Source organism: Macaca thibetana, chromosome 5 (genome assembly GCF_024542745.1).
Source record: "Macaca thibetana thibetana isolate TM-01 chromosome 5, ASM2454274v1, whole genome shotgun sequence".
Taxonomy (NCBI): Eukaryota; Metazoa; Chordata; class Mammalia; order Primates; family Cercopithecidae; genus Macaca; species Macaca thibetana.
In genome coordinates, this window is record NC_065582.1 from 185,071,945 (window position 1) to 185,095,181 (window position 23,237).

The 23,237-nt window shown below is 56.5% G+C and overlaps 2 protein-coding genes across 2 annotated transcripts in view; both read left to right on the forward strand.

Moving 5' to 3' along the window:
* The window catches only part of GAK (cyclin G associated kinase), an 86,050-nt gene that overhangs the window by 61,996 nt on the left and 817 nt on the right, over window positions 1-23,237 (forward strand). Inside the window, exons 19-26 of the mRNA XM_050790721.1 lie at window positions 3,085-3,278; window positions 5,310-5,456; window positions 6,617-7,093; window positions 7,506-7,676; window positions 8,780-8,902; window positions 14,207-14,323; window positions 21,394-21,618; window positions 22,303-22,451. Coding sequence (XP_050646678.1) covers window positions 3,085-3,278; window positions 5,310-5,456; window positions 6,617-7,093; window positions 7,506-7,676; window positions 8,780-8,902; window positions 14,207-14,323; window positions 21,394-21,618; window positions 22,303-22,451 — 1,603 coding nt within the window. The remainder of the gene's footprint in view (window positions 1-3,084; window positions 3,279-5,309; window positions 5,457-6,616; window positions 7,094-7,505; window positions 7,677-8,779; window positions 8,903-14,206; window positions 14,324-21,393; window positions 21,619-22,302; window positions 22,452-23,237) is intronic.
* The window catches only part of CPLX1 (complexin 1), an 83,208-nt gene continuing 68,149 nt past the window's right edge, over window positions 8,179-23,237 (forward strand). Inside the window, exon 1 of the mRNA XM_050790748.1 lies at window positions 8,179-8,182. The gene's annotated coding sequence lies outside the window, so the exon portion shown is untranslated. The remainder of the gene's footprint in view (window positions 8,183-23,237) is intronic.

Consider the following 23,237-nt stretch of genomic DNA (forward strand, 5'->3'; position numbering starts at 1 on the left):
GGGAACACGGGCTCCCAGGGTGGGAAACCAAAGGAGACAGGTCCCGTAGACATTCAGACGGCATGTGCGGTGCTGGGAGGAACGCCATTCTCAGTGGAATGGGCAAATTATCTGAAAAACGCCTCTCAAAATACACCTACGAAGAAATACGGCGTTGTAATGTCTGTTAAAGAAATATATTCTGTAGTTTAAAACCTTCCTACAGGCCGGGCACTGCGGCTCACGCCTGTAATCCCAGCACTTTGGGAGGCTGAGATGGGAGGATTGCTCGAGCCAGAAGTTCGAGACCAGCCTAGTTAACGTAGTGAGACTCTGTCTCTACGAAAAAATTTTTTTTAAATCAGCCGGATGTAGTGGCACATGCCTGTGGTGCCAGCTAGTCAGGAGGCTGAGGTGGGAGAACCGCTTAAGCCTGGGACGCCTAAGCTGTGGTGAGCCATGATTGCGCGCACACACAAAAGAACCTCGTAGGAAAGGAAAACTGCAAGCCAGATCTCATGAATATAGACAGAAAAATTCTAAACAAAATATTAGGTGAAAGAACCCAGTGTTATGTAACAAGGATGACATGTCTTGACATCTGGTTTATTTCAGGAATGTGAAGTGGTTTTAACATTTGAAAATTGGTCAGCCACCATACTTCACCACGTTAGCCGAGCAAAGGCGAAAACCAGGCGAAGTTTTCGTAGATAAAGCATGATAAGAATGAGCGCTCCTTTCTCATCACAATGCTCCGCAAAGAGGAGCAGAAGGAACCCTTCTTAGGCTGATAAAGAGCAGCCACAGAATCCTGAAGCACCACAGCTAATCATGATGTGTTTGGACCTTTCCCTCCTGAGTTTGCAGACAGAGCAGGGGTTTCACTCTCACTATCCAGGATTTTATGGTCGGTCTTAGCCAGTGCAGTAAGGCAAGAAAAAGAAAGGGCAGAAGAAATGGAAGTTCCAGCTGTTGCTTTTCACAGGTAGCATGATTGCTTTCAGCAAGAAACCTAAGGAACCTGTATACCATCAGAATGAGCAAGTAGATTTCATGAGATGGCTGAATGAAGTTAGACACGGGGCAGCAGGAGAGGAGCACGTGGAGCGTGCGTGGTCTCTGCAGGTCGAGCCCGCGCTGTACCTGGGGGTGAGGCGTGTTCCCTGGCCGCGGGCCTGCACAGTGCCTGGGGGAGAGGGACACAGGATTGCAGCCGTGGCACAAGTGTAACAGCCGAGCCTGTCGGGAGCCCCTTCTGCCCTGTTGGAGCTGGTCTGGCGGGAGCCTGCGGGCTGTGTCCTCTGCAGTCCAGGGCTCTTGGGAGCGGCCAGCCCTGCTCACAGACCTCATTGTGCCCTCAGCGCCAGGCTGGGTGAGAGCCGGGCCTGCAGACCCAGTGCCTAGGGGTGTCTCAAGGGGCAGCTGGGGCAGGGAGGCTGGTCATGAGCGGCGCTCCCTCTGGGGCTGCCCAAGTTTGGTTTGCCCCAGGACCCGAGCCTGCCTGGCCGACCTGGCTCCCTGCGCACATCATCCCTCCGTGCCCCTCCCGCTGTGCCCCTCCAGCCTCGGTGGTGGCCGGTCTGAGCCTCCGCTGCGGTGGCCGTCGGATTCTCTGCTGGTGCCTGCTGGCTGCTCTGCAGACGTTGCCGCCTTCACATCTCCACGCCAGCTGTGCCACCGCTTTGCAGTCACTGCTGCCCCCGACAACGGATAGCGGCACCTAAGAGGCTCGGGCGCAGAGGGAAGCTCATGTTGGCCCCGGCTGGAGTGCACATCAGTCCTGGCTTCGGCCGTGGCCACCTCCGCCCAGAGCCCTGAGAGGGCATCCAGGGGGCGCTGCTCCGTGTGAGGTTGGCCACCCGTCAGGGCAGGCACGGGGTGCTCTCCCCTCGCGCAGCAAGAGGATGTTTTAGGGGGTGAGCAGGAAGGGATAAACTAGAGGCCGTCACACATCCCAGGCATGTGTGGAGCTCAGAGAAGTGACAGTTGAAACCAGCTGTGGCTCTGACCCACACAAGCTGCCGGGCCCATCTCCCTGCTCCCTCGGCGTGTCCCACTCTGCTCTGGGTGTTCCTGGCCCTGCAGACACTGGCACCCTGGGTTTCCCAGGAACTGGCCACCACTCTCTTGTGTTTCTGCTTTATTTTTTTAGATGTATAAAATTCAACATGTAGAGATTTTAGGTGGCATAAAATAAGACAGGCATGGAAAGCCTGCTGCCTGCTGGAGATCCCGGGCTTATCAGTGCAGTTTATGACAGTGGGATCAGAGACGATCATAGGAAATGCGTGAAATAGCCTGGAATTCCTTAGGGAATTCCTGAGGGGCCAGGAAGTGGTCACAGTGTCAGGTCACACCTGTCTCCCCGTGCGGCCAACACCCCAAGGCGGGCCCCGCTGACCCCTGCTTCTGCTCCCCACAGCCCAGCCAGTGCTGCCTCCCCAGCCCCACGGTGGACACGGCTTTGTTTCCGCTGGAATCATGTTCCTAATTCCCTGGCAGCCGGATTCTAGAGGTCTTGGTCTTATGGGCATCTGTTGACAGTTGTGGGTTTTTGTCAGGGTGGATGTTGTCATTTTTATGGAAAACACAATTAGTATCCCAGAGTGTGTGCTCTGAGCTGCCAGGTGGCCGCAGTCTGTGTGTGCTGGGGAGTGAGGGCCAGCACCTGCCCTGGAACCCTGGGGTCCCACCTCAGAGCCGCCTTCCTGGGTGCCGGAGTTGCCGGCTGTGGGGTGTTGTCCCGTCTGCTCTGAGCACGCGGCCTTCCCTGGACTTGCGGGAAACGTGGCGGCCCCGCCCAGTGCCCCTCTGCCTGGAACGCAGTCGCGGGCATCCCCACTGTGACATCCGAAGAGCAAGTGAAAAGATGCTCTTCTGGGCCCTGACCGGGGGTGCTGGTGCCCTGTGGGTTCCTGGGACAGCGCTGGGTCCGCTCACACGGCTCCAGCTTCAGCAGGCGGGGGTGACCGGCTGCCCTTTTGTTCTCGCACCACTGCCTGCAGCTGCAGTCTGTTTCCGTGCACGTTTCTTTAGTGAATGTCCGAGGGACTTACAGACTACTTGGGGGGCCTTCCTAAGTGGCGTCTACTCGTAACACCGCAGGTATGACCTGGACGCCTGTGACATTCAAGAGAAATACCCGGACTTATTTCAAGTGAACCTAGAAGTGGAGGTGGAGCCCAGGGACAGGCTGAGCCGGGAAGCCCCACCGTGGGAGAACTCGAGCATGAGGGGGCTGAACCCCAAAATCCTGTTTTCCAGCCGGGAGGAGCAGCAAGACATTCTGTCTAAGTTTGGTAAGATCCCGCAGGTGAATTGAGGGAATCCTGTTCTGGTGAGTGTCTCTGTGGAGGGAGGCCTCTTCGGCCGAGCTCTGGCAGGGCTGGGCCACCGCGCCCGCTGCTGCATCCAGGCCCTGAGCAGCTTGGGCTGCAGGAGGTTTTGGAAACTCTGTCTTGGATGGTGGGACCACCACCAGCTACACCAGAGAAGGAGGACTCGCAGGCTGCAATTTTGGAGGCCCTTGGGCAGGGACGGAGGCAGAGGGAGGAAAGCCCGAGCTGCTGGGGCGAAGCGGGGTTTTGTCCCGGGCATGTGTCTGGGTCAGATTTTTGTCACGTGTGCGGGACACACATCCACTCCCACTGTGACCCTCGGGCCTGCTCAGCAGCACATGGACAACACGGCAGAGCCCTCGCTCCTGTTGCTCTTTTCACTTCCGAGCAGCTTCGAAAAGGCAGCCCAGGAAGCGCTGGCAGGTGGGCCCAGGGCCGCCCACTGCCCATGCCACACTTGTCCTGGGCTCTTGGTTTGCAGTGTTTGCATTTTCTTTCTGAGCATCTTCAGCGTCCCTGAAAGAGGCTGCATGTGTGGCGTGTGCGTGCTGTGTATGTGTCCGTGGGTGGCGTGTGCCCGTGTGTGCCATGTATGTGTGCACGAGTTTACTGTGCATCTGTGTGTGTGCTGTGTGCACATGAGCGTACTGTGCCTGTGTGTGTGCTGTGTGTGCATTCGTATGTACCATGCATCTCTGTGTGCTGTGTGTGCTTTCATGTGTACCATGCACCTGTGTGTGTGCTGTGTGTGCATTCGTGGTACCCTGCATCTGTGTGTGTGCTGTGTGTGCATTCATGTGCACCATGCATTTGTGTGTGTGCTGTGTGCATTCGTGTGTACCATGCATCTGTGTGTGCTATGTGTGCCATGCATCTGTGTGTGTGGTCTGTGTGCATTCGCGTGTACCATGCATCTGTGTGTGCTGTGTGCATTCGTGTGTACCGTGCATCTGTGTGTGTGCTGCGTGTGCATTTGTGTGTACCGTGCATGTGTGTGTGTGCTGTGTGTGCATTCATGTGTAACGTGCATCTGTGTGTGTGCTGTGTGTGCACTCGTGTGTACCGTGCATCTGTGTGCTGTGAGTGCATTCGTGTGTACCATGCATCTGTGTGTGTATTCATGTGTACTGTGCATCTGTGTGTGTGCTGTGTGTGCATTCATGTGTACCGTGCATCTGTGTGTGCATTCGTGTGTACTGTGCATCTGTGTGTGTGCTGTGTGTGCATTCATGTGTACCGTGCATCTGTGTGTGCATTCGTGTGTACTGTGCATCTGTGTGTGTATTCATGTGTACTGTGCATCTGTGTGTGTGCTGTGTGTGCATTCATGCGTACTGTGCATCTGTGTGTGTGCTGTGTGCACATTCATGCGTACTGTGCATCTGTGTGTGTGCTATGTGTGTATTCGTGTGTACCATGCCTCTATGTGCTGTGTGCATTCATGTGTACTCTGCATCTCTGTGTGTGCTGTGTGTGCATTCATGTGTACTGTGCATCTGTGTGTGTGCATTTGTGTGTACCGTGCATCTATGTGCTGTGTGTGCATTCATGTGTACCATGCATCCATGTGTGTGCTGTGTGTGCATTCATGTGTACTGTGCATCTGTGTGTGTGCTGTGTGCATTCGCGTATATCATGTATCTGTGTGTGTGCTGTGTGCGCAGTCATACGTACCGTGCATCTGTGTGTGCTTTCATGTGTACCCTGCGTCTGTGTGGCATTTGATGCCTCAGTGGTGTGTTCCTTGTGCGTGTTCATATGTGCGTGTGTTGTGCCCCAGTGCACACCCATGGCCCAGAGCGGCATCCAAGTGGATAGCAGGCATCTGTTCACAGAGATCCCCTCCCCGTCATGTCACTGGCCTGCTTTACCGACAGCCTGGCCTGCCACTGTGCTGGCGCCCGACTGGCTGCACTTCCCAGCTCTGGGGTCAGTGCTGCCCTGAGGCTGCTGGCCAGTGCCGGTGCCCTGACGCCCTCCCTCTCCTGGCAGGGAAGCCGGAGCTCCCCCGGCAGCCCGGCTCCACGGCTCAGTATGATGCTGGGGCAGGTTCCCCGGAAGCCGAGCCCACGGACTCCGACTCACCGCCAAGTAGCAGCGCGGACGCCAGCCGCTTCCTGCACACACTGGACTGGCAGGGTAGGCAGCGTCCCTGGACCCGGCCTCTTGCAGAGGGCAGGCCCCTGGTCTGAAAGTGCCCCTGGGGCAGGGCAAGCGTCTTGGGAGACGGCCCTTGGGCAGAGCTGGGCTGCGTCACAGTGGGCTGTGCGCCCAGCACGTCAGCCTGTTCTTTAATGGCTCACGAGCTAAGAATGATTTCATGTTTTTTTAAAAGGTGAATAAAAACAGAACGTGTCCACAAAGTCTGAAATACCCACCCTAGCTCTTCATCCCAGTCTGTGGGCCTGGGGAGACGGGCAGCACGGGCCATGCTGGCAGGGCCCCTGGGTACAAGGAAAGGGCTTGGGAAGAGGGACAGTCTGTCCCCACCCGGGGATCCCACATCTCTCTGCCCAAACCCCCCAGTGGGCTCCCAGCCCCTCCCCGGGCTTTTCAGGAAAACACCGGGCGCCGTCCCTGGACCTTGCCCCAGACACACCCCAAGGGATGCCCCTGCCACTTCCTGTCCCAGCACCCTTGGCCGTCCCAGCAGGTCGTCCCCTCTGCCGCCTGTTCCCAGAGCCCCTCGATTGGTGTTCCTCCCCCCCCAGTGCTGCCGTGTGGCCCCCACTCGACTCAGCCTTAGGCTCCACAGAGGCCCGGGTGGAGAGAGCTGCAGGCAGAGCCCTGAGGCAGAGGCTGGAGGTGGGTGCGCTGGAGACGCCTCAGGAAACCCCCCAGAAACTTCTGCAGCACGCGCCAAGGCCCTGGGCCGAGGAGGCCCTGAGGGGCCACGTGTGGGGACCCTGGTGCTTCTGCAGCACGCGCCAAGGCCCTGGGCCGAGGAGGCCCTGAGGGGCCACGTGTGGGGACCCTGGTGCTTCTGCAGCACGCGCCAAGGCCCTGGGCCGAGGAGGCACTGAGGGGCCACGTGTGGGTGGGCCGAGGAGGCCCTGAGGGGCCACGTGTGGGGACCCTGGTGCTTCTGCAGCACGCGCCAAGGCCCTGGGCCGAGGAGGCACTGAGGGGCCACGTGTAGGTGGGCCGAGGAGGCACTGAGGGGCCACGTGTGGGGACCCTGGTGCTTCTGCAGCACGCGCCAAGGCCCTGGGCCGAGGAGGCACTGAGGGGCCACGTGTGGGGACCCTGGTGCTGGCCATGTAGGCTCACCAGCCTGTGGTTTTGTTTCCTTTTCGCAGAAGAGAAGGAGGCAGAGACTGGTGCAGCAAATGCCTCTCCCAAGGAGAGCGAGTCTGCCCTGATGGAGGACAGAGACGAGAGCGAGGTGTCGGACGAAGGGGGTTCCCCGGTCTCCAGCGAGGGCCAGGAGCCCCGGGCCGATCCGGAGCCCCCCGGCCTGGCAGCAGGGCTGGTGCAGCAGGACGTGGCTTTTGAGGTGGGGACGCCAGCTGTGCTCCCGGAGCCTGTGCCACAGGAAGACGGGGTTGACCTCCTGGGCCTGCACTCCGAGGTGGGCGCAGGGCCAGCTGTAGCCCCGCAGGCCCTCCAGGCCCCCTCCAGCAACACCGACCTGCTCAGCTGCCTCCTTGGGTCCCCGGAGGCCACCTCCCAGGGGCCCCCGGAGGATCTGCTCGGCGAGGCCCCCCTGCTCCTGGCAAGCCCGGCCCCTCCCCTGAGCATGCAGAGCACCCCAGGAGGAGGGCCCCCTGCTGCTGGTACGTGTTTCTGTTCGACGGCGAAGGGCTTCACGGTGGATGAGAGATGAGGTTGAGTCATTCTCACTGCATGGGCATGTCTCGAAGGTGCCTGTAGGAAGGGAACGTGCCCTCCCCCCGCCTCCCCCAGGAGCACCCTCAGGGTCAGGGCAGGGGACTGGTTCTGCGCTGCCCGCCTGAGCTCATGGGCCGGGAGCTGCCAGCTCCTCCGTCTCAGTGGTGTTGCCGCGTCCATGGGAAGGTCATCCTGAGGCGTGGGGCACAGGGAGCCCCTGGCTGACTGCCTCAGTGTCCCTGAGAGGGGTCTGGGCTGCCCAGCTGGAGTGGCCTCTTGGGTGGGCCTGACTCTAGAGCTGGGCTTTGTCCTCAGGCAACCAGGCTGAGTCCTCCCCATGCCCGCCTGTCCCCGCAGCTGACCCCTTTGGCCCGCTCCTGCTGTCTTCAGACAGCGACTCCCAGCCCTGCTCCAATCCTGATCTCTTCGGCGAATTTCTCAATTCGGACTCTGCGGCCGTCCCACCATCCTTCCCGTCTGCCCACAGTGCTCCGCCCCCGTCCTGCAGCGCTGACTTCCTGCACCTGGGTAAGCGCCTCTCGCCTGGCAGCCAGCTCCCCACGGCTTCCTCCCTCAGGACTGCAGCTTATAGTCGGAAGCAGACCTGCGGGTCTCAGGCAGTGGTGGGGCTGGACTGTGTGACCTCCGGGTGCCCTTCCTGGTGGTCTCAGGGTCCTGCAGGACGTCCCTGAGGTCAGGACAGACTGCCCCCTGCTCTGTCTCCCCAAACCATCCGCAAACCCAGAACAGGTTGTGGGTCCCTGCAGTGCCTCGGTCGTCTGTGCCTGGCACCAGGTGTTTCTCGAGGCCTCCTCAGGCCCAGGGCTTGCAGCTGTTGGCAGAGAAGGCCACCTGCACCCAGAGCTTGTGTGGGACCGAGAGGTCAGAGGGAGGCGGTTGGGGGTCCAGGATCCAGGAAGCTGGCCTGGTCCGAGTGCAGCGGGGGCCTTGGGACACTGTGTCCGTGGGGAGGAGGCTGGGTGTGGGGCAGAGCATGGCTTGTTTAGACAGGCCTGCGGGGCCAGGCCCCGGGACAGGGCTGGGCTGCCCCTCCAGTGCGGTCCTACGGGAAGGAGCCCCGGCTCTCTCTCCTGAGGAGATAGCAGCGTGATCCACAGTGATCCACAGTGCGCTCTGGGGTGATGATGGTGACCATTGCAGGATGGCTTGTGGGTGGACGTGTGCAGCGCAGCCTTACAGCCTGGGGTGGGTGCCGCCAGAGCCAGGGCAGACAGGACCTGCTGGGCCGTCTGTCTGCCGAAGGCAGCTCAGCCAGGTGGAGCCACTGCAGGCTTGGGTGGGTTTTAGGAGAGGCAGGAACACAGGCCGTGGGGATGGCTACAGAAAGTGGGGTCCTGGCAAACCCTTTGGATGGCACTGCGCAGATGCTGTTCTCAGCCTCGCCTGCGAGCTGCTCTGCCTGCTGGTGCCCCTGCATCCACACGCTCGGTTCTGTGTGATGTGGTGACTCCTCAGGGCCCATCAGGAAGAGGGAGGCCGTCAGCCCAGCCTCAGCTCAGCCTAGGTGCGAGAGGTGCCAGCTCCTGGGGCCCTGAGCACAGCCTGGCGCTCCGCCACATTGCCTACTGCTGAGACACCAAATGTGCTCTCTTCCGGTTCCTTCTTCCCAGGGGATCTGCCAGGAGAGCCCAGCAAGATGACGGCCTCGTCCAGCAACCCAGACCTGCTGGGAGGATGGGCTGCCTGGACCGAGACGGCAGCGTCGGCAGTGGCCCCCACGCCAGCCACGGAAGGTATGACTACCACCCACCGAGGACAGGGCATGCAGGACATGCAGCTGCTATGGCCCGTCTCTGTTTCACACTTACCCGTAACAGTGCCTTTTGCGCAGGGAAGGACGGAAGGGCTGGGGCGTGCTCAGTGGTGCCGGCTCCACACCCAAGGCTGTGGTACGGCTGCAGTGGCCTCACTCACCCGGTGTGACTGGGGTACGTGGGGACACAGACTCGGCCTCCCAGAGCTGCAGCGGGTCCTGAGCATCAGCAGCGCCCCCGAGGCGGCCTTCTCCCACCAGCAGGGCGTCTGCGTCTGTGATGCGATCTCATGCCCCGCACTCTGTGGACCACCTGGTTTTTACGCCTGTAGTGCCCCGTGGCTGTTCCCTCCTGAAGGGGTTTGTGAGTGAGGCTGACCCCACGAGTCTTGTTTCGGTGTTGCGGCCGACATCCCGTGCCCTGTCAGGAACGGGGTCACGTACAGCAGTCCGTGTTTGTGAGCATCTGTCCTTCCCGTCACCCTGGAGCCTGCCCTCCCGTGACGTCTCTATTAGCACGGATGCTTATGTTGCAGCTGCGTCTCGGGCCAGCCTCAGCGATGTCGCGGGTTTGCTTCCAGACCACAAAGCCAGTACCCCTGGAAAGCCAGTCAGATTTTGTTTTCCCAGTAAACATAAAAGTTACGGACTTTTTGTGTGTGGGTTTTTTTTGGTTTTGGGGTTTTGTTTTTGAGACAGGGTCTTGCTCTGTCACCCAGGCTGGAGCATAGTGGCACGATCTCCACTCACTTCAGCGTTGACCTCCTGGGCTCAAGCGATCCTCCCACCCCAGCCTCCTCAGTAACCTTGGCTGCAAGCGTGAGCCACCAGGCCCAGCTAAGTTGGAGATTTTTTTTGTAGAGACAAAGTTTTGCCATGTTGCTCAGGCTGGTCCAGAACTCCCGGGCTTAGGTGATCCACCCACCTCAGCCTCTCAGGGTGCTGGGATTACAGGCATGAGCCACTGCACCCAGCTAACGCTTCTGTTTACATTATACTGTAGTCTGGTTTTTTGTTTGTTTTTGATTTTTGGGGAGACGGAGTCTTGCTCTGTTGCCCAGGCTGGAGTGCAGTGGCATGATCTCAGCTCACTGCAACCTCTGCCTCCTGGGTTCAAGCGATTCTCCTGCCTCAGCCTCCTGAGTAGCTGGAATTACAGGCGCCTGCCAACAAGCCTGCCTAATTTTTGTATTTTTAGTAGAGACAGGGTTTCACTATGTTGCTCAGGCTGGTCTTGAAGTCTTGACCTTATAATCCACCCCTCTCGGCCTCCCAAAGTGCTGGGACTACAGGCATGAGCCACCATGCCTGGCCGTAGTCTGTTAAGTGTGCAATAGCATTATGTCTAAAAAATAAATATAGTTACCTTGATTTAGAAATACTTCATTGCTAAAAATGCTCATGATCCTAATCTTGCTGGTAGGGGTCTTGCCTCAGTGTGGACAGCTGCTGACTGCTCAGGGCGTTGATTCCTGAAGGCTGGGGTGGCTCTGGCAGTTTCTGAAAATAAGACGATGAAGTTTGACATACGATTGTCTCTCCCTTTCACAAAAGGTTCCCTGTGGTGTGCAGTGCTCTTGGGTAGTGTTTTAACCACATGGAGCTTTTCCCATCGTCTCAAAGCTGCCACTGCTGTATCAATAAGTTTACGAATATTCTAAACCCTTGGTTTCATTTCAGTGTTCACAGCATCTTCACCAGGACTAGATTCCGTCTCAGTAAACTGCTTTCTTTGCTCATCCATAAGAAGCAACCCTCATCTGTTCAGCTTTCATCCTGAGATTGCAGTGATTCGGTCCCATCTGCAGGCCCCACTTCTGATTCTAGTTCTCTTGCTGTTTCCACCACATCTGCAGTGACTTCCTCCACTGAAGTCTTCAACTCCTCACAGTCATCCTTGAGGGCTGAGATCAGCTTCTCCCAAACTCCTGTTCATGTTGCTGTTGTAACCTCTTCCCATGAATCGTGAATGTTCTTAATGGCATCTAGAATGGTGAATCCTTTCCAGAAGGTTGTCAGTGGACTTTACCCAGATCCATCAGAGGAATCTGTGGCCGCTGTAGCCTTAGAAATGTGTTTCTGAAATAGTGAGACTTGGAAGTCGACTCGACTCCTTGGTCCAAGGGCTGCAGAACGGGTGTTGTGTTAGCAGGCACGAAGGCAGCGTGACTGTCCGCGTACTCCTCTGTCAGAGCTTTCGGGGGACCAGCTGCGCTGTCGGGATTGTCAGCAAACAGTCGCGTTTTGAAAGGAGTCTTTTTTCTGAGCTGTAGGTCCCAACAGTGGACTTAAAATATTCCACGGACCGCACTGCACACGGATGGCTGCCATCCAGGCTCCGCCGTGTCGTTTCTGTGGCACAAGCCAAGTCAATTTAGAGTCATTTTTAAGGGCACTGGGTTTTTTGAATGAATGAGCACTATTCGTTTAAAGCCGCCATCTGCATTAGACCTTCACAAGAGAGGCAGCCTGTCCCGTGAGGCCGTAGAGCCAGGCATTGACTTCTCTAGCTATGAAAGTCACAGATGGCGTCTTCTTCCCATACGAGGCCGTCTCATCTACGTGGAGAGTCTGGCAGGTGCAGCCCCTTCCTCAGTGGTCTCAGCCGGATCTTAGCGGGTGACTTAGGCCGTCTCGTCTGCGTGGAGTCTGGCAGCCCCTTCCTCAGTGGTCTCAGCCGGATCTTAGCGGGTGACTTAGGCCGTCTCGTCTGCGTGGAGTCTGGCAGCCCCTTCCTCAGTGGTCTCAGCCGGATCTTAGCAGGTGACTTAGGCCGTCTCGTCTGCGTGGAGTCTGGCAGCAGCCCTTCCTCAGTGGTCTCAGCGGATCTTAGCGGGTGACTTAGGCCGTCTCGTCTGCGTGGAGTCTGGCAGCCCCTTCCTCAGTGGTCTCAGCCGGATCTTAGCGGGTGACTTAGGCCGTCTCGTCTGCGTGGAGTCTGGCAGCCCCTTCCTCAGTGGTCTCAGCCGGATCTTAGCGGGTGACTTAGGCCGTCTCGTCTGCGTGGAATCTGGCAGCCCCTTCCTCAGTGGTCTCAGCCGGATCTTAGCGGGTGACTTAGGCCGTCTCGTCTGCGTGGAGTCTGGCAGCCCCTTCCTCAGTGGTCTCAGCGGATCTTAGCGGGTGACTTAGGCCGTCTCGTCTGCGTGGAGTCTGGCAGCCCCTTCCTCAGTGGTCTCAGCGGATCTTAGTGGGTGACTTGCTGCATGCAGCTTCCCCATCAGCGCATGCTGCTTCACGTTGCGTTTGTATGTTGCAGAGATGGCGTCTTTCCTTCAGCCTCAGCCCCTGCTGGCTTCACTCTTCTTCTGCAGCGTCCTCACCTCTTTCCGCCTTCGTAGAATTGAAAGAGTTGAGACCTTGCTCTGGATTAGGCTTTGGCTTAGGGGGATGTTGTGGCTGGTTTGACCTTTTCTCCAGATCACTTGAACTTCCTCTGTATCAGCAGTGGGGATGTTTTGTTTTCTTATCATTTGTGTGTTCACTGGAGTGGCATAATTTCCTTCAGGAACTTTTCCTTTGCATTCACAACTTGGCTTGCTGGTGCAAGAGGCCTAGCTTTTAGCTTATCTCGACTTTTTTTTTTTTTTTAGAGACAGGGTCTTGCTCTGGCTGGAGTGCAGTGGCACAATCATGGCTCACTGCAGCCTCAACCTCCTGGGCTCAAGGGATCTTCCCACCTCAGCCTCCCGGGCAGCTGGGACTACAGGCACTTACCACCATGCCCAACTAATTTTTTTAATTTATTTTTTGTAGAGATAGGGTCTTGCCGTGTTGTCCAGGCTGACCTTGAACTCCTGGGCTCAAGCACTCTCCTGCCTCAGCCTCCCACCGTGCTGGGAACACAGGCATGAGCCACTGTGCCCAGCCTCCTTCTGCTTTTGACATGCCTCCCTCACTAAGCTCAGTCGTTCCTAGCTTTTGATTTCAAGTGAGACACTTGCAACTCTTGTGTTCACTTGAATGCTTATAGGCCATTGTAGGTTCTGAGTTGGCCTAAATTCAGTATGGTTGTGTCTCGGGGAATAGGGAGGCTTGAGAAGGAGCGAGATGGGGAGCGGCTGGTCTGTGGAGCAGCCACAGCACACTGTCAGTTCAGCTCACCGTCTTCTATGGGCACAGTTCATGGCACCCGAAAACGATTAGAGCAGCATCCTCAGCTCATGGAACACAGATCACCAAAGCAGATACAATCATCAAGAAGTTTGAAATATCATTAGAATTCCCAAAATGGGGCACAGGGACACAGAGTATGCATGGTGCGGGGAAAATGGTGCCGGCAGACTTGCCGGGCGGAGTTGCCACAGCCCTCAGCGGGTGGAACACACACTGTGCACAGAGCCCCGGGAGGCACAGCGCACGGCGCACCAGGGCCTGGGTGCCTGTCCCCTCGAGTGTGCTTCCGGACGTCTTTGCCCGGGGGCAGCTCCCGTCTCCAGTTTGTCTCCTGGTTGGATGATCACTGTGAAGGTATCTCGCCGGTTTGATTTCTTTCTTATGAATGAGGTTGACTCTTAGTTTGCGTGGTTTTGGTTATGTGTATTTCTTTTGAGAATCATTTCATGTTCTTTGCTCATTTTTGGCCTCAGGAATTCATCTTTTTCCTCAAGTAGATCCACGAGGGCTGTTTATACATGAAGAGCCTGGTTTTAATGACTGCATGGCACTCTATCAAGGAGCTCTACAACTGCTGTTTTTTTGTTTTTTTGTTTTTTTTGGAGACAGAGTCTCATTCTGTCACTGGGGCTGAGTGCGGTGGCATCACTCAGTTCCCTGCAGCCGTCAACCCCTGGGCTCAAGCGATCCGCCCACCGCAGCCCCCCTGGGTAGCTGGGACCACACACATGTGCCACCGTGCCTGGTTGATTTTTTTATTTTTTGTAGAGATGGTCTTTCTATGTTGCCCAGCCTGTATTTTATGATTTTATACTTAGGATATTCTCAAACTTTTGTTATTATAAAGAATATCATGAAGAACATTCCTAATTTTAGATGGATTCCAAGAAGTGGCACTGCAGAATAACAGTCATAATGATATGAACATGGTTTGGTTCTGGGTGTGCGTTGTGAAGCTGTTTTCCCCGAGGAGCAGTGTGGGGCGTGGAGGCAGCGTCCACCACATGCGCCTCTGTCCTGGCTGGTCTCCTGCACACAGGCCGTGCAGGTGCCAGCTCTCAGGCAGGAGTGAGGCTGTCACGTCGTAAGGAGGAGCGATCGGAGGTCCCAGGAGGGTGTGTTTCGCTTCAGGTGGTGCTTGTTCTAACGCCCTGTGCCCCTTTTCCAGGCCCCCTCTTCTCTCCTGGAGGTCAGCCGGCCCCTTGTGGCCCTCAGGCCAGCTGGACCAAGCCTCAGAACCCGGACCCATTTGCTGACCTTGGCGACCTCAGCTCCGGCCTCCAAGGTAACGTGGAGGGTACATTGCGGGTGTGGAAGCTGTTTCCTTGTAGGAGATTTATTCTTGTCTGTCTGACTCTGAGCTGCCCACAGTGAAGTCTTTGCCTCTGTTCACCAAGACCCCTAGCCCAGAGCACAGTGACCCCAAGGGGACAGCGTGTCTGCACCTGTTCTAGGCGACTGCCAGCTGGCAGGCTACAACCAGGTGTTGCTGACACTAGCACTGCTGCCAGCCCCCACCCGCATTGTGGTGCCTGATCCATCCTGCCCTCAGGGCTGTGGGGGCCATCTGGGAAGCGGGGTCTCCACATGGAAGTGGGGTGTGGCTGGGCTCTGCTCAGTCCCTGAGGCTGTGCTCAGAGCGTGCTGGCCGTTGGCCACAAGAACCCAGCCCACCCTCTCCGGTCCCATGTCTGCCTCAGGCCTGGCCTGGGCACTGTGGTCTGAGTCTCTGGTCCCGTGTCTGCCTCAGGCCCTGCCCGGGCGCTGTGGCTTCGAGTCTCCTTGGGCTGACCTGACGCCCCTGAGTCTCTGGGTTCATTTCCAGGATGTGTCTCCCTGGGGTCCCTGTGGCTTCTCAGAAGCAGCATCGGCGGCGGGGGGACGATCATCTGAAGGGGCCTCCTATGCACTCGCCTGGCTGTCGGGTGGAATCCTGGGTGGGAAGTGGCTCCACCTTAGGATGCTTATTGGTGCCGGTGACCCCCGGACTCTCCAGCATGCAGCCCCCGGGCAATGGCGTCTGCTCCTGCCAAAGCCTGGTGGACTGTGCTGGGGCTCCCTCCAGCCTCAGGCTGGGCACCTTACCTGCTCAGCTCCAGGAGCATTTCCCATCTCTTTCTCATTTCTCCTGTCCGTCCCTGAGTGCCTCAAATTCCTCTGAGCAGATGTCGGTGTCAGATTTCTAGGGCCGGCCTCGAGTCCTCACTCTGCCCTCCCAGGCTGGCCTCGAGTCCTCACACCTGCCGGGCTGGCCTCGAGTCCTCACACCTCCCGGGCTGGCCTCGAGTCCTCACACCTGCCGGGCTGGCCTCGAGTCCTCACACCTCCCGGGCTGGCCTCGAGTCCTCACACCTCCCGGGCTGGCCTCGAGTCCTCTGCTCTCGCAAGCTTGCATCTGAAGTGCCTTCTATTCTGTCATGAAGTCCCAAGAGTTTTTTCATCTTTAAATGTTCTTTTTATGTTTGGGATGGTTTTGGGGATTTATTGTGACTTTTGAGGACGTCTGTGAGTGTTACTGTCGGTGTTGTTTTGTATATTCTTTGCCTTTGTGGCCTCTGTCTTGGGTTGTCTGAGAGCACGGAGGGGTTACGGGGGCCGCGCCCTCGGGAGGAGACCTGTGTGTGCCTTGACTGCCCTGGGTGGCCAGCACTGGGGCAGAAGGAGTGGACTCCCAGGGAGCCCTCTTGTCTGTGTCCTAGACACAGCCCCAGCCCTCTGACTGCTGGCTTGGTGGGCAGCCTGAGACCATCCTGCCTTCTGGGAAGACAGCAGTTCTGAACAAAGCAAAGCTGATACAACTGAAGGAACAAATGGACAAACCCAAATCATAGCTGGTGACGTCAGCACTGCTGTCCCCACACGTGACAGAACAGCTGTCCCGAAGGCTGCGAGGATGCAGAGGGCAGAGGCACCAGCCAGGGCCCACTAGCTGCGACACGGACCTTTCCACGCACCGTGGGAGCCTCCTCTACACAGGCCCTGTCCTCAGAGAACTAGGATTCTGCAGTGTGCTCTCTGACCACAGTAAAATAGAACGGAAGAATCTTCACACTTGGGAACAAAACGGCACACTTTAAAATGACACCTGGGCCAGAGAGGAGGTCTCGAAGGAAACGATGCGTGGACCTGAGAGAAGATGCAGGTGCAGCCTGGGAAAGCCCAGGGCCCCGCCAGGCAGTGCGGAGACACCCCCAGCCATGGGTGCTTGCTGTGGAAAAGCTGGAATGCCCCAGCAGTAACCTGAGCTCTCCACACAAGACGTTTGGAGGGGGGAGGGGAGCAAAATAAGCCTACAGCAAGCAGAAGGAAAGAAGGAGGAGCCACGGGCAGTGCAGTGGAACGCAGAGACGGCCAGTTCCGAAGCCCACAGACCTCTCCTGGGACTGGCAGGAAGAGTGACCCAGGTCATTGATACAGGGGACGGTGCAGGAGGCACCGCTGCAGACCCCGCAGGCTCTACCAGGGTCACGGGTGCAGGCGCAGCTGTGCAGTATGCTTGACAACTTACGTGAAATTGACAAATTCCTCAAAACCAGTTACTGCCACAACTTACCCAGTATCAAGTAGCTCCTTTGAAAAATTCTATCAATACAAAGAAAATAAATTCATAATTAAAAACTTCCCAAAAAGGAAACCTGCGGACCCACCCGGGCCATTGGAGAATTTCACCGAATGTTGAGAGAACGCCAGTTCCACCCTCTTGCAGGAAGCAGGAGAGAGGGAGCTCTTTCTAATTGATTTTACGAAGCTCACGCTATCACCCGGAAACCAAAATCAGACAGAAACAGTACCGAAAAGGGAAACTGGGCCCATATTCCGCATGAATATACACACAGATCCTCAACCAAACTTTAGCAAATAGACTTTATCAGTATATAAAGAGAATTCTACACCAAGATCAAGTAGGATTTATTCCAGGAATATAGGGCTGACATTTCAGAATTGGTTAACAAAATCTATTTAGGTTGCCGCAAAAGTAATTGTGGTTTTGCCATTGAAAGTGATAGCAAAAGCCGCAATTACTTTTGCACCAACCCAATACCATATTAACCAACTGAAGAGTCATGTGATCACATCAACAATGCAGAAAAGGCTTTTAACAAAATTCAGCACCTTTTTATGATAACACTGTCAGTGAAGCAGTAATGAGCAGAACGTCATCAACTTGGTAACAGGCATGTATAGAAACCCACAGCCAGGCCAGGCGCAGTGGCTCACACCTGTAGCCCCAGTGCTTTGGGAGGCCAATGTGGGAGGATTTCCTCAACCTGGGAGTTTGAAGTCAGCCTGGGCAATATAGTGAGACCCCTGTAAGAATGAGCCAGGTGTGGTGGTGAGCACCTGTGGTCCCAGCTACTCAGCCAGCTGAGGCGGGAGGATCACTGGGATCGCTTGAGGTCAAGGCTGGACTGGGCTTACTGCATCACTGCACTCCAGTCTGGGCGGCAGAGCAAGACTGTGTCTCAAAAACAAGAAACCTGCAGCCAACATCTTTTTTTTTTTTTTTTTTTTTTTGAGACAGAGTCTTGCTCTGTTGCCCTGGCTGGAGTGCAGTGGCATAATCTTGGCTCACTGCAACTTCCGCCTCCCAGTTTCAAGCAATTCTCCCACCTCAGCCTCCCGAGTAGCTGAGATTACAGGCACACGCCACCACACCCAGCTAATTTTTGTATTTTTAGTAGAGACGGGGTTTCACCATGTTAGCCAGGCTGGTCTCAAACTCCTGACCTCAAGTGATCCGCCCACCTCAGCCTCCCAAAGTGCTGGAATTACAGGTGTGAGCCACCACACCTGGCCAAGCCAATATCATTTTTAACCGTCCTCCTAAAATCAGGAACAGGGCGGGAGTGTCTTTTCTCTACTTCTACTTGTCGAAAGTCACAGCTGCTGCCATTTGGCAAGAAAAGGAGGTCAAAGTGACACGCACTACAAAGGGAAAAATAAAATTGCTCCTGTCTGCAGATGACATGATTGTCTGTGCAGGAACTCTCAAGGAATCTACAAAGATCTTAGAACTATGAGTTCAGTAAGGTCACAGGATACGAGATCGACACACAAAAATCTGTCGTGTTTCTGTTTACTTGTAATTATACAAAGAAGGCAACATTTAAAACAGAACCATTTACAATCACCTTTTCTTTTTTAAAGAAAAAAATAAACATTTGGTATAAATCTGACCAGACATGTCTAGGGCTTGTATCGGGTGGGACTGTAAAACCAACTGTGGCAAAAAAGACCAGAGGAGATGCGAGTGAAGGGACGAACGCTGCCCTCACGGCCTGAGGCTCCCGAGTAAGGTGTCCGTTCTCCTGTGCGCATCTGTAGCCTAACGCGGTTCCTGCCAATGCCTCAGCAGGGATTTTCCTAGATACAAATGAGCTTATCGTACAGTGTATTTGAAAGACAGATGGACTAGATGCCTGGATTTTTTCTTTTTTTTCTTTTTTTTTTTTTTTGAGACGGAGTCTTGCTCTGTCGCCCAGGCTGGAGTGCAGTGGTGCGATCTTGGCTCACTACAAGCTCCACCTCCCGGGTTCACACCATTCTCCTGCCTCAGCCTCCCGAGTAGCTGGGACCACAGGCGCCCGCCGCCACACCTGGCTAATTTTTTTGTATTTTTAGTAGAGATGGAGTTTCACCGTGTTAGCCAGGATGGCTTCGATCTCCTGACCTCGTGACCCACCCGCCTCGGCCTCCCAGAGTGCTGGGATTACAGGCGTGAGCCACCGCACCCAGCCTCCCACAGTGCTGGGATGACAGACGTGAGCCACCGCGCCCGGCCTTGCCTGGAATATTTTTGTAATGGAAAAATGACATGGGAGAAGTCATTCTTCCTGGCTTTGAGGCTTAGTCTGAAGCCACAGAAATCAACATTGCGGTGATGGCAGAGAGACACGTCTGTGGAGAGAAGAGAGGACTCAGAAATAGGCCACACAAGAGAGACCAGCGGAGCTTTGACAGAGGCAGGAAACCCATTCATCAGATGGTGCTGGGTAGCTGTAGGCAAGCCCTTAGCCCACGTTGTACAGAGCAGCTCATCAGAATCAGCCAGAGATCGAAACGTAAAACCGCAGGGCCTTTATAAAGGAGAAAACCTTTGTGGCCTGGGGCTGGGCAGCGTTCGTAGACTCACCACCCGAATCACACCCATAAGAGGACAGATGGACACAACTTCAGAGCTCTGGGCATCTGAGCTACGGACTGGGAGAAGATATTTCCAAACCGCCTATTTGACAAAGGACTCATGTACAGAATATAAAAATACAGTCAAAAACAAACCCGAAAGCAATCCAGTTAGAAAATGGGCAAGAGAAGGCCAGGCACAGTGGCTCACGCCTGTAATCCCAGCACTTTGGGGGGCCGAGGTGGGCGGATCACAAGGTCAAGAGATCGAGACCAGCCTGGCCAACATGGTGAAACCCCGTCTCTACTAAAAATACAAAAGTTAGCCGGGCGTGGTGGCGATGCCTGTAATCCCAGCTACTCGGGAGGTTGAGGCAGGAGAATCTCTGGAACCCAGGAGGCAGAGGTTGCGGTGAGCCAAGATTGCACCACTGCACTCTAGCCTGGGCGACAGAGCAAGACTCTGTCTCAAAAAAAAAAAAAAAAATGGGCAAGAGACATGAAGACACTTCCAGCACATCGACGTCCGATGGGCGGGAAGCACAGGCCGAGACACCTGGCATTATGCCGGTGCAGAGGATGGAGCACGGGGGAGGATGGAGCGCGGGGGAGGATGGGGTGCGGGGGAGGACAGGGCACGGGGGAGGACGGCGCGCGGGGGAGGACGGAGCGCTGGGGAGGATAGACTGCGTCTCTTGCATTGCTGGGGGATGAGCCACGTGTCTCACGTTGCCGGGGGATGAGTCGCGTCTCACGTGTTGCTGGGGACCAACCGCGTGTCTCTCGCGTTGCCGGGGGACGAGCTGCTGAAGCGGCAGGGTCACTCTATAGAACAGGCGGTCGTTTTTCTCCTAAGCTAAACACAGCTACTGAGCTACGGTGGGACATAGGCATTTATCCCAGAGAAATGGAAACTCATTCATGCAAAAGTCCGTAACAGGCATTCAAAGATGTGTTTGCTGTAGCCAAACAGTGGAATCAGCCCGGGTGTCCTACAGGTGAACAGTTGGTAGGTGGTTCCCACACCACCAGATGGCCCTCGGCAGGGAGGGGGAGTGGCGGATGCCCCGGACCCAAGGGACCTGTCCTGAGTGAAGAGGTGCCAGGCTAGAGGCTGCGGCTGTCAGTTCCGTTCTAGAACATAACTAAGAAGACAGCCCGGGCGTGGCGGCTCACACCTACCATCCCAGCCCTGTGGGAGGTGAGGCCAGCGGGTCTCTGAGCCTAGGAGTTTGAGACCAGCCATAGTGAGACCTTGTCTCCAAAAAAAAAAAAGATGACAGAACCATAGTGAAGCATCCAGGTCGTGATTGCTGTGGTGCTGAATCTGCGTGCGATCAGTGGCGTGGCCCTGCACACACATAACACAAGTCCAGCTGGCCACATCTGATGGCCTCTAGGTGGTGCGGCTGCCTGGGCTCAGTGCTTCTCTGAGGTTGTGAGAGATGCCCTCCCTGGGGGATGCTGGGCGCAGGTGCTCAGGGTTTTTACAGCTTCCTGCTATTTTAATTATTCCAAAATAATAAGTTAAAGGATCAGGCCAGGCATGGTGGCTCATGCCTATAATCCCAGCACTTTGGGAGGCCGAGGCAGGCAGATGACAAGGTCAGGAGATCGAGACCGTCCTGGCTAACATGGTGAAATCCCGTCTCTACTAAAAATACAAAAAAAATTAGCCAGGGGTGGTGGCGGGCACCTGTAGTCCCAGCTAATCAGGAGGCTAAGGTGGGAGAATGGTGTGAACCTGGGAGGTGGAGCTTGCAGTGAGCCAAGATCCCACCACTGCACTCCAGCCTGGGCGACACAGCGAGACTCCATTGCAAAAAAAAAAAAAAAAAAAAAAGGATCAGCCCTGATTTGATGTTCTCCGAGAGGCAGTGGCCCTCCAGGACGCTACAGATGTGGGGACACGGCCCCCAGCCCCCGTGGACAAGTCCCGGGTCTGCCTTGGCTCATGGGGGTAGGGGTGCTGCCTCCACAGCTGCCCTGTCCTGGCGTCTGCCCTCCACCCAGAATGTTCCTGTCGCCCCAGTACCTGGCCTGTGCGGCCAGTCCCTGGAGACCTTCACACATGTAGGTGGAGCCGGCACCTCTGTCCGGACGGCCTCGGGTGATCAATGTTCTGTTCTGCAAACCTGTGTTTTCCAATAAACATGGTGTTCTGAGTTCTAGAAACGGTGGTTGCCCTGCACGGACAACCAGATGCCGAGTTTCTGACCTCCGTCTCCACAGGCTCACCAGCTGGATTCCCTCCTGGTGGCTTCATTCCCAAAACGGCCACCACAGCCAAAGGCAGTGGCTCCTGGCAGACAAGTCGGCCGCCAGCCCAGGGCGCCTCATGGCCCCCTCAGGCCAAGCCGCCCCTCAAAGCCTGCACACAGCCAAGGCCTAACTATGCTGCGAACTTCAGTGTGATCGGGGCACGAGAGGAGCGGGGGGTCCGCGCACCCAGCTTTGGTGAGTCCCCTACTCTCTGTTGCTGTGGAGTTTGCAGAGACCGCCCTGAACTGGCTAAAGGTAGAACCTGTGTTTTCTTCAACTCGGAGCCCAGTCCTGGGACAGGCATGGCCGAGCCACTCAGAGAAGGACGCAGTTTCTGATGTGTGTCCGCTGGTCTCTCTCTGGGTCAGGCCTCTGGGTCCCTCTTGTTCCAGTGACACCCGCTTGACCTGTTTTTAACAAATGGCCTTTGCAACCCTGTCTTGTCTTCCCTCTTCTTTTCTGTGGAGGCATTAGGGTGGTAGCCCTATCCCCGGGGGCAGCGGGTGGAATTGGGCCTGTGTGTCTCTGCAGAAAGTTTCTGTTCTTAGCTGGGCTTCGCGGCTCACGCCTGTAATCCCAGCACTTTGGAGGCTGAGGCGGGCAGATCGCTTGAGCCCAGGAGTTCAAGACCAGTCTGGGCAACAGTGAGACCTCCTCTCTACAAAAATTGTGAAAATTTAGCCGGGCGTGGTGGCGCGTGCCTGTGGTCCCAGGTATTTGGGAGGCTGAGACAAAAGGATCACTTGAGGACTCAGTGATCCTCCCTTGGCCTTGGGAGGCCGAGGCTGCAGAGCGCCGAGATCGTGCCATTGTACTCTGGCCTAGGCGACAGAGTGGAGACCCTGTCTCAAACAAAAAAAAGTTTCTGTTCTTTTCTAGCTCAAAAGCCAAAAGTGTCTGAGAACGACTTTGAAGATCTGTTGTCCAATCAAGGCTTCTCCTCCAGGTCTGACAAGAAGGGGCCAAAGACCATTGCGGAGATGAGGAAGCAGGACCTGGCTAAAGACACAGACCCGCTCAAGCTGAAGGTGGGTGGGTGGGCAGCTCTTACTGGGAGCCCAGAGGCCTCAACCCAGGGCCCCTGGAGAATCTGCTGTGCCACACGGAGCCAGCGTCTCCAGCCAGGGACCTGTCACTGCCAATGGGCCTGGCAGCCCTCGAGGACAGGGCGGCCTGAGGCCTGGTGGGCAGGACAGAGTCAGGCCCCAGGCCGTGCTGCTCCCCGTGTGCCCAGATGACTCAGCGCTGATGGGGGCGGGCATTACAGGAGTCAGTGCCCCCCGGGTGTCTGCAGAGACTGTCGAGGGCAGGCATCTCCTGGGGGCTGCACTGGGCGCTGAGCCTCCCAACCTAGGGCGCTCACTGGGGGTGAGGGTGCAGCAGTCAGGGTGTCCCTGCGCCGGCCATGAGACGTGCCCTGCTGTGTGGCTTGGCCGATGGCCAGCTCTACAGGCCACATGCGCCTGTGACCTTGGGGTCCTTTCACAGGCACCAGGGACCTTCCCCTTCTCCCTCTGAGTCTGGGGCCTGGGATGGGCCAAGGGGTTGCACCACCAGAACCAGCGTTTGTGTCCCCAGTGAACATCTGGCTGAGACATGGGTGTCTCTGTCCCAGCCTCCGGCCCCAGGCCCTGGAACACGAAGGCCCCCGGCCCTGTGTCGTCCGGAGTCGGCTCTGTATAGTTGAGGGCGGGGCGTGCAGTGGGACTTTGTCTGTGAGCTGGGCTGAGCCCACCCCACGTGACCAGGCACTTCCTCGGCATCATGCCTCAGTTTCCCCAGTGCAGAGGAGGAGGGCAGGCAAGCACCCAGGG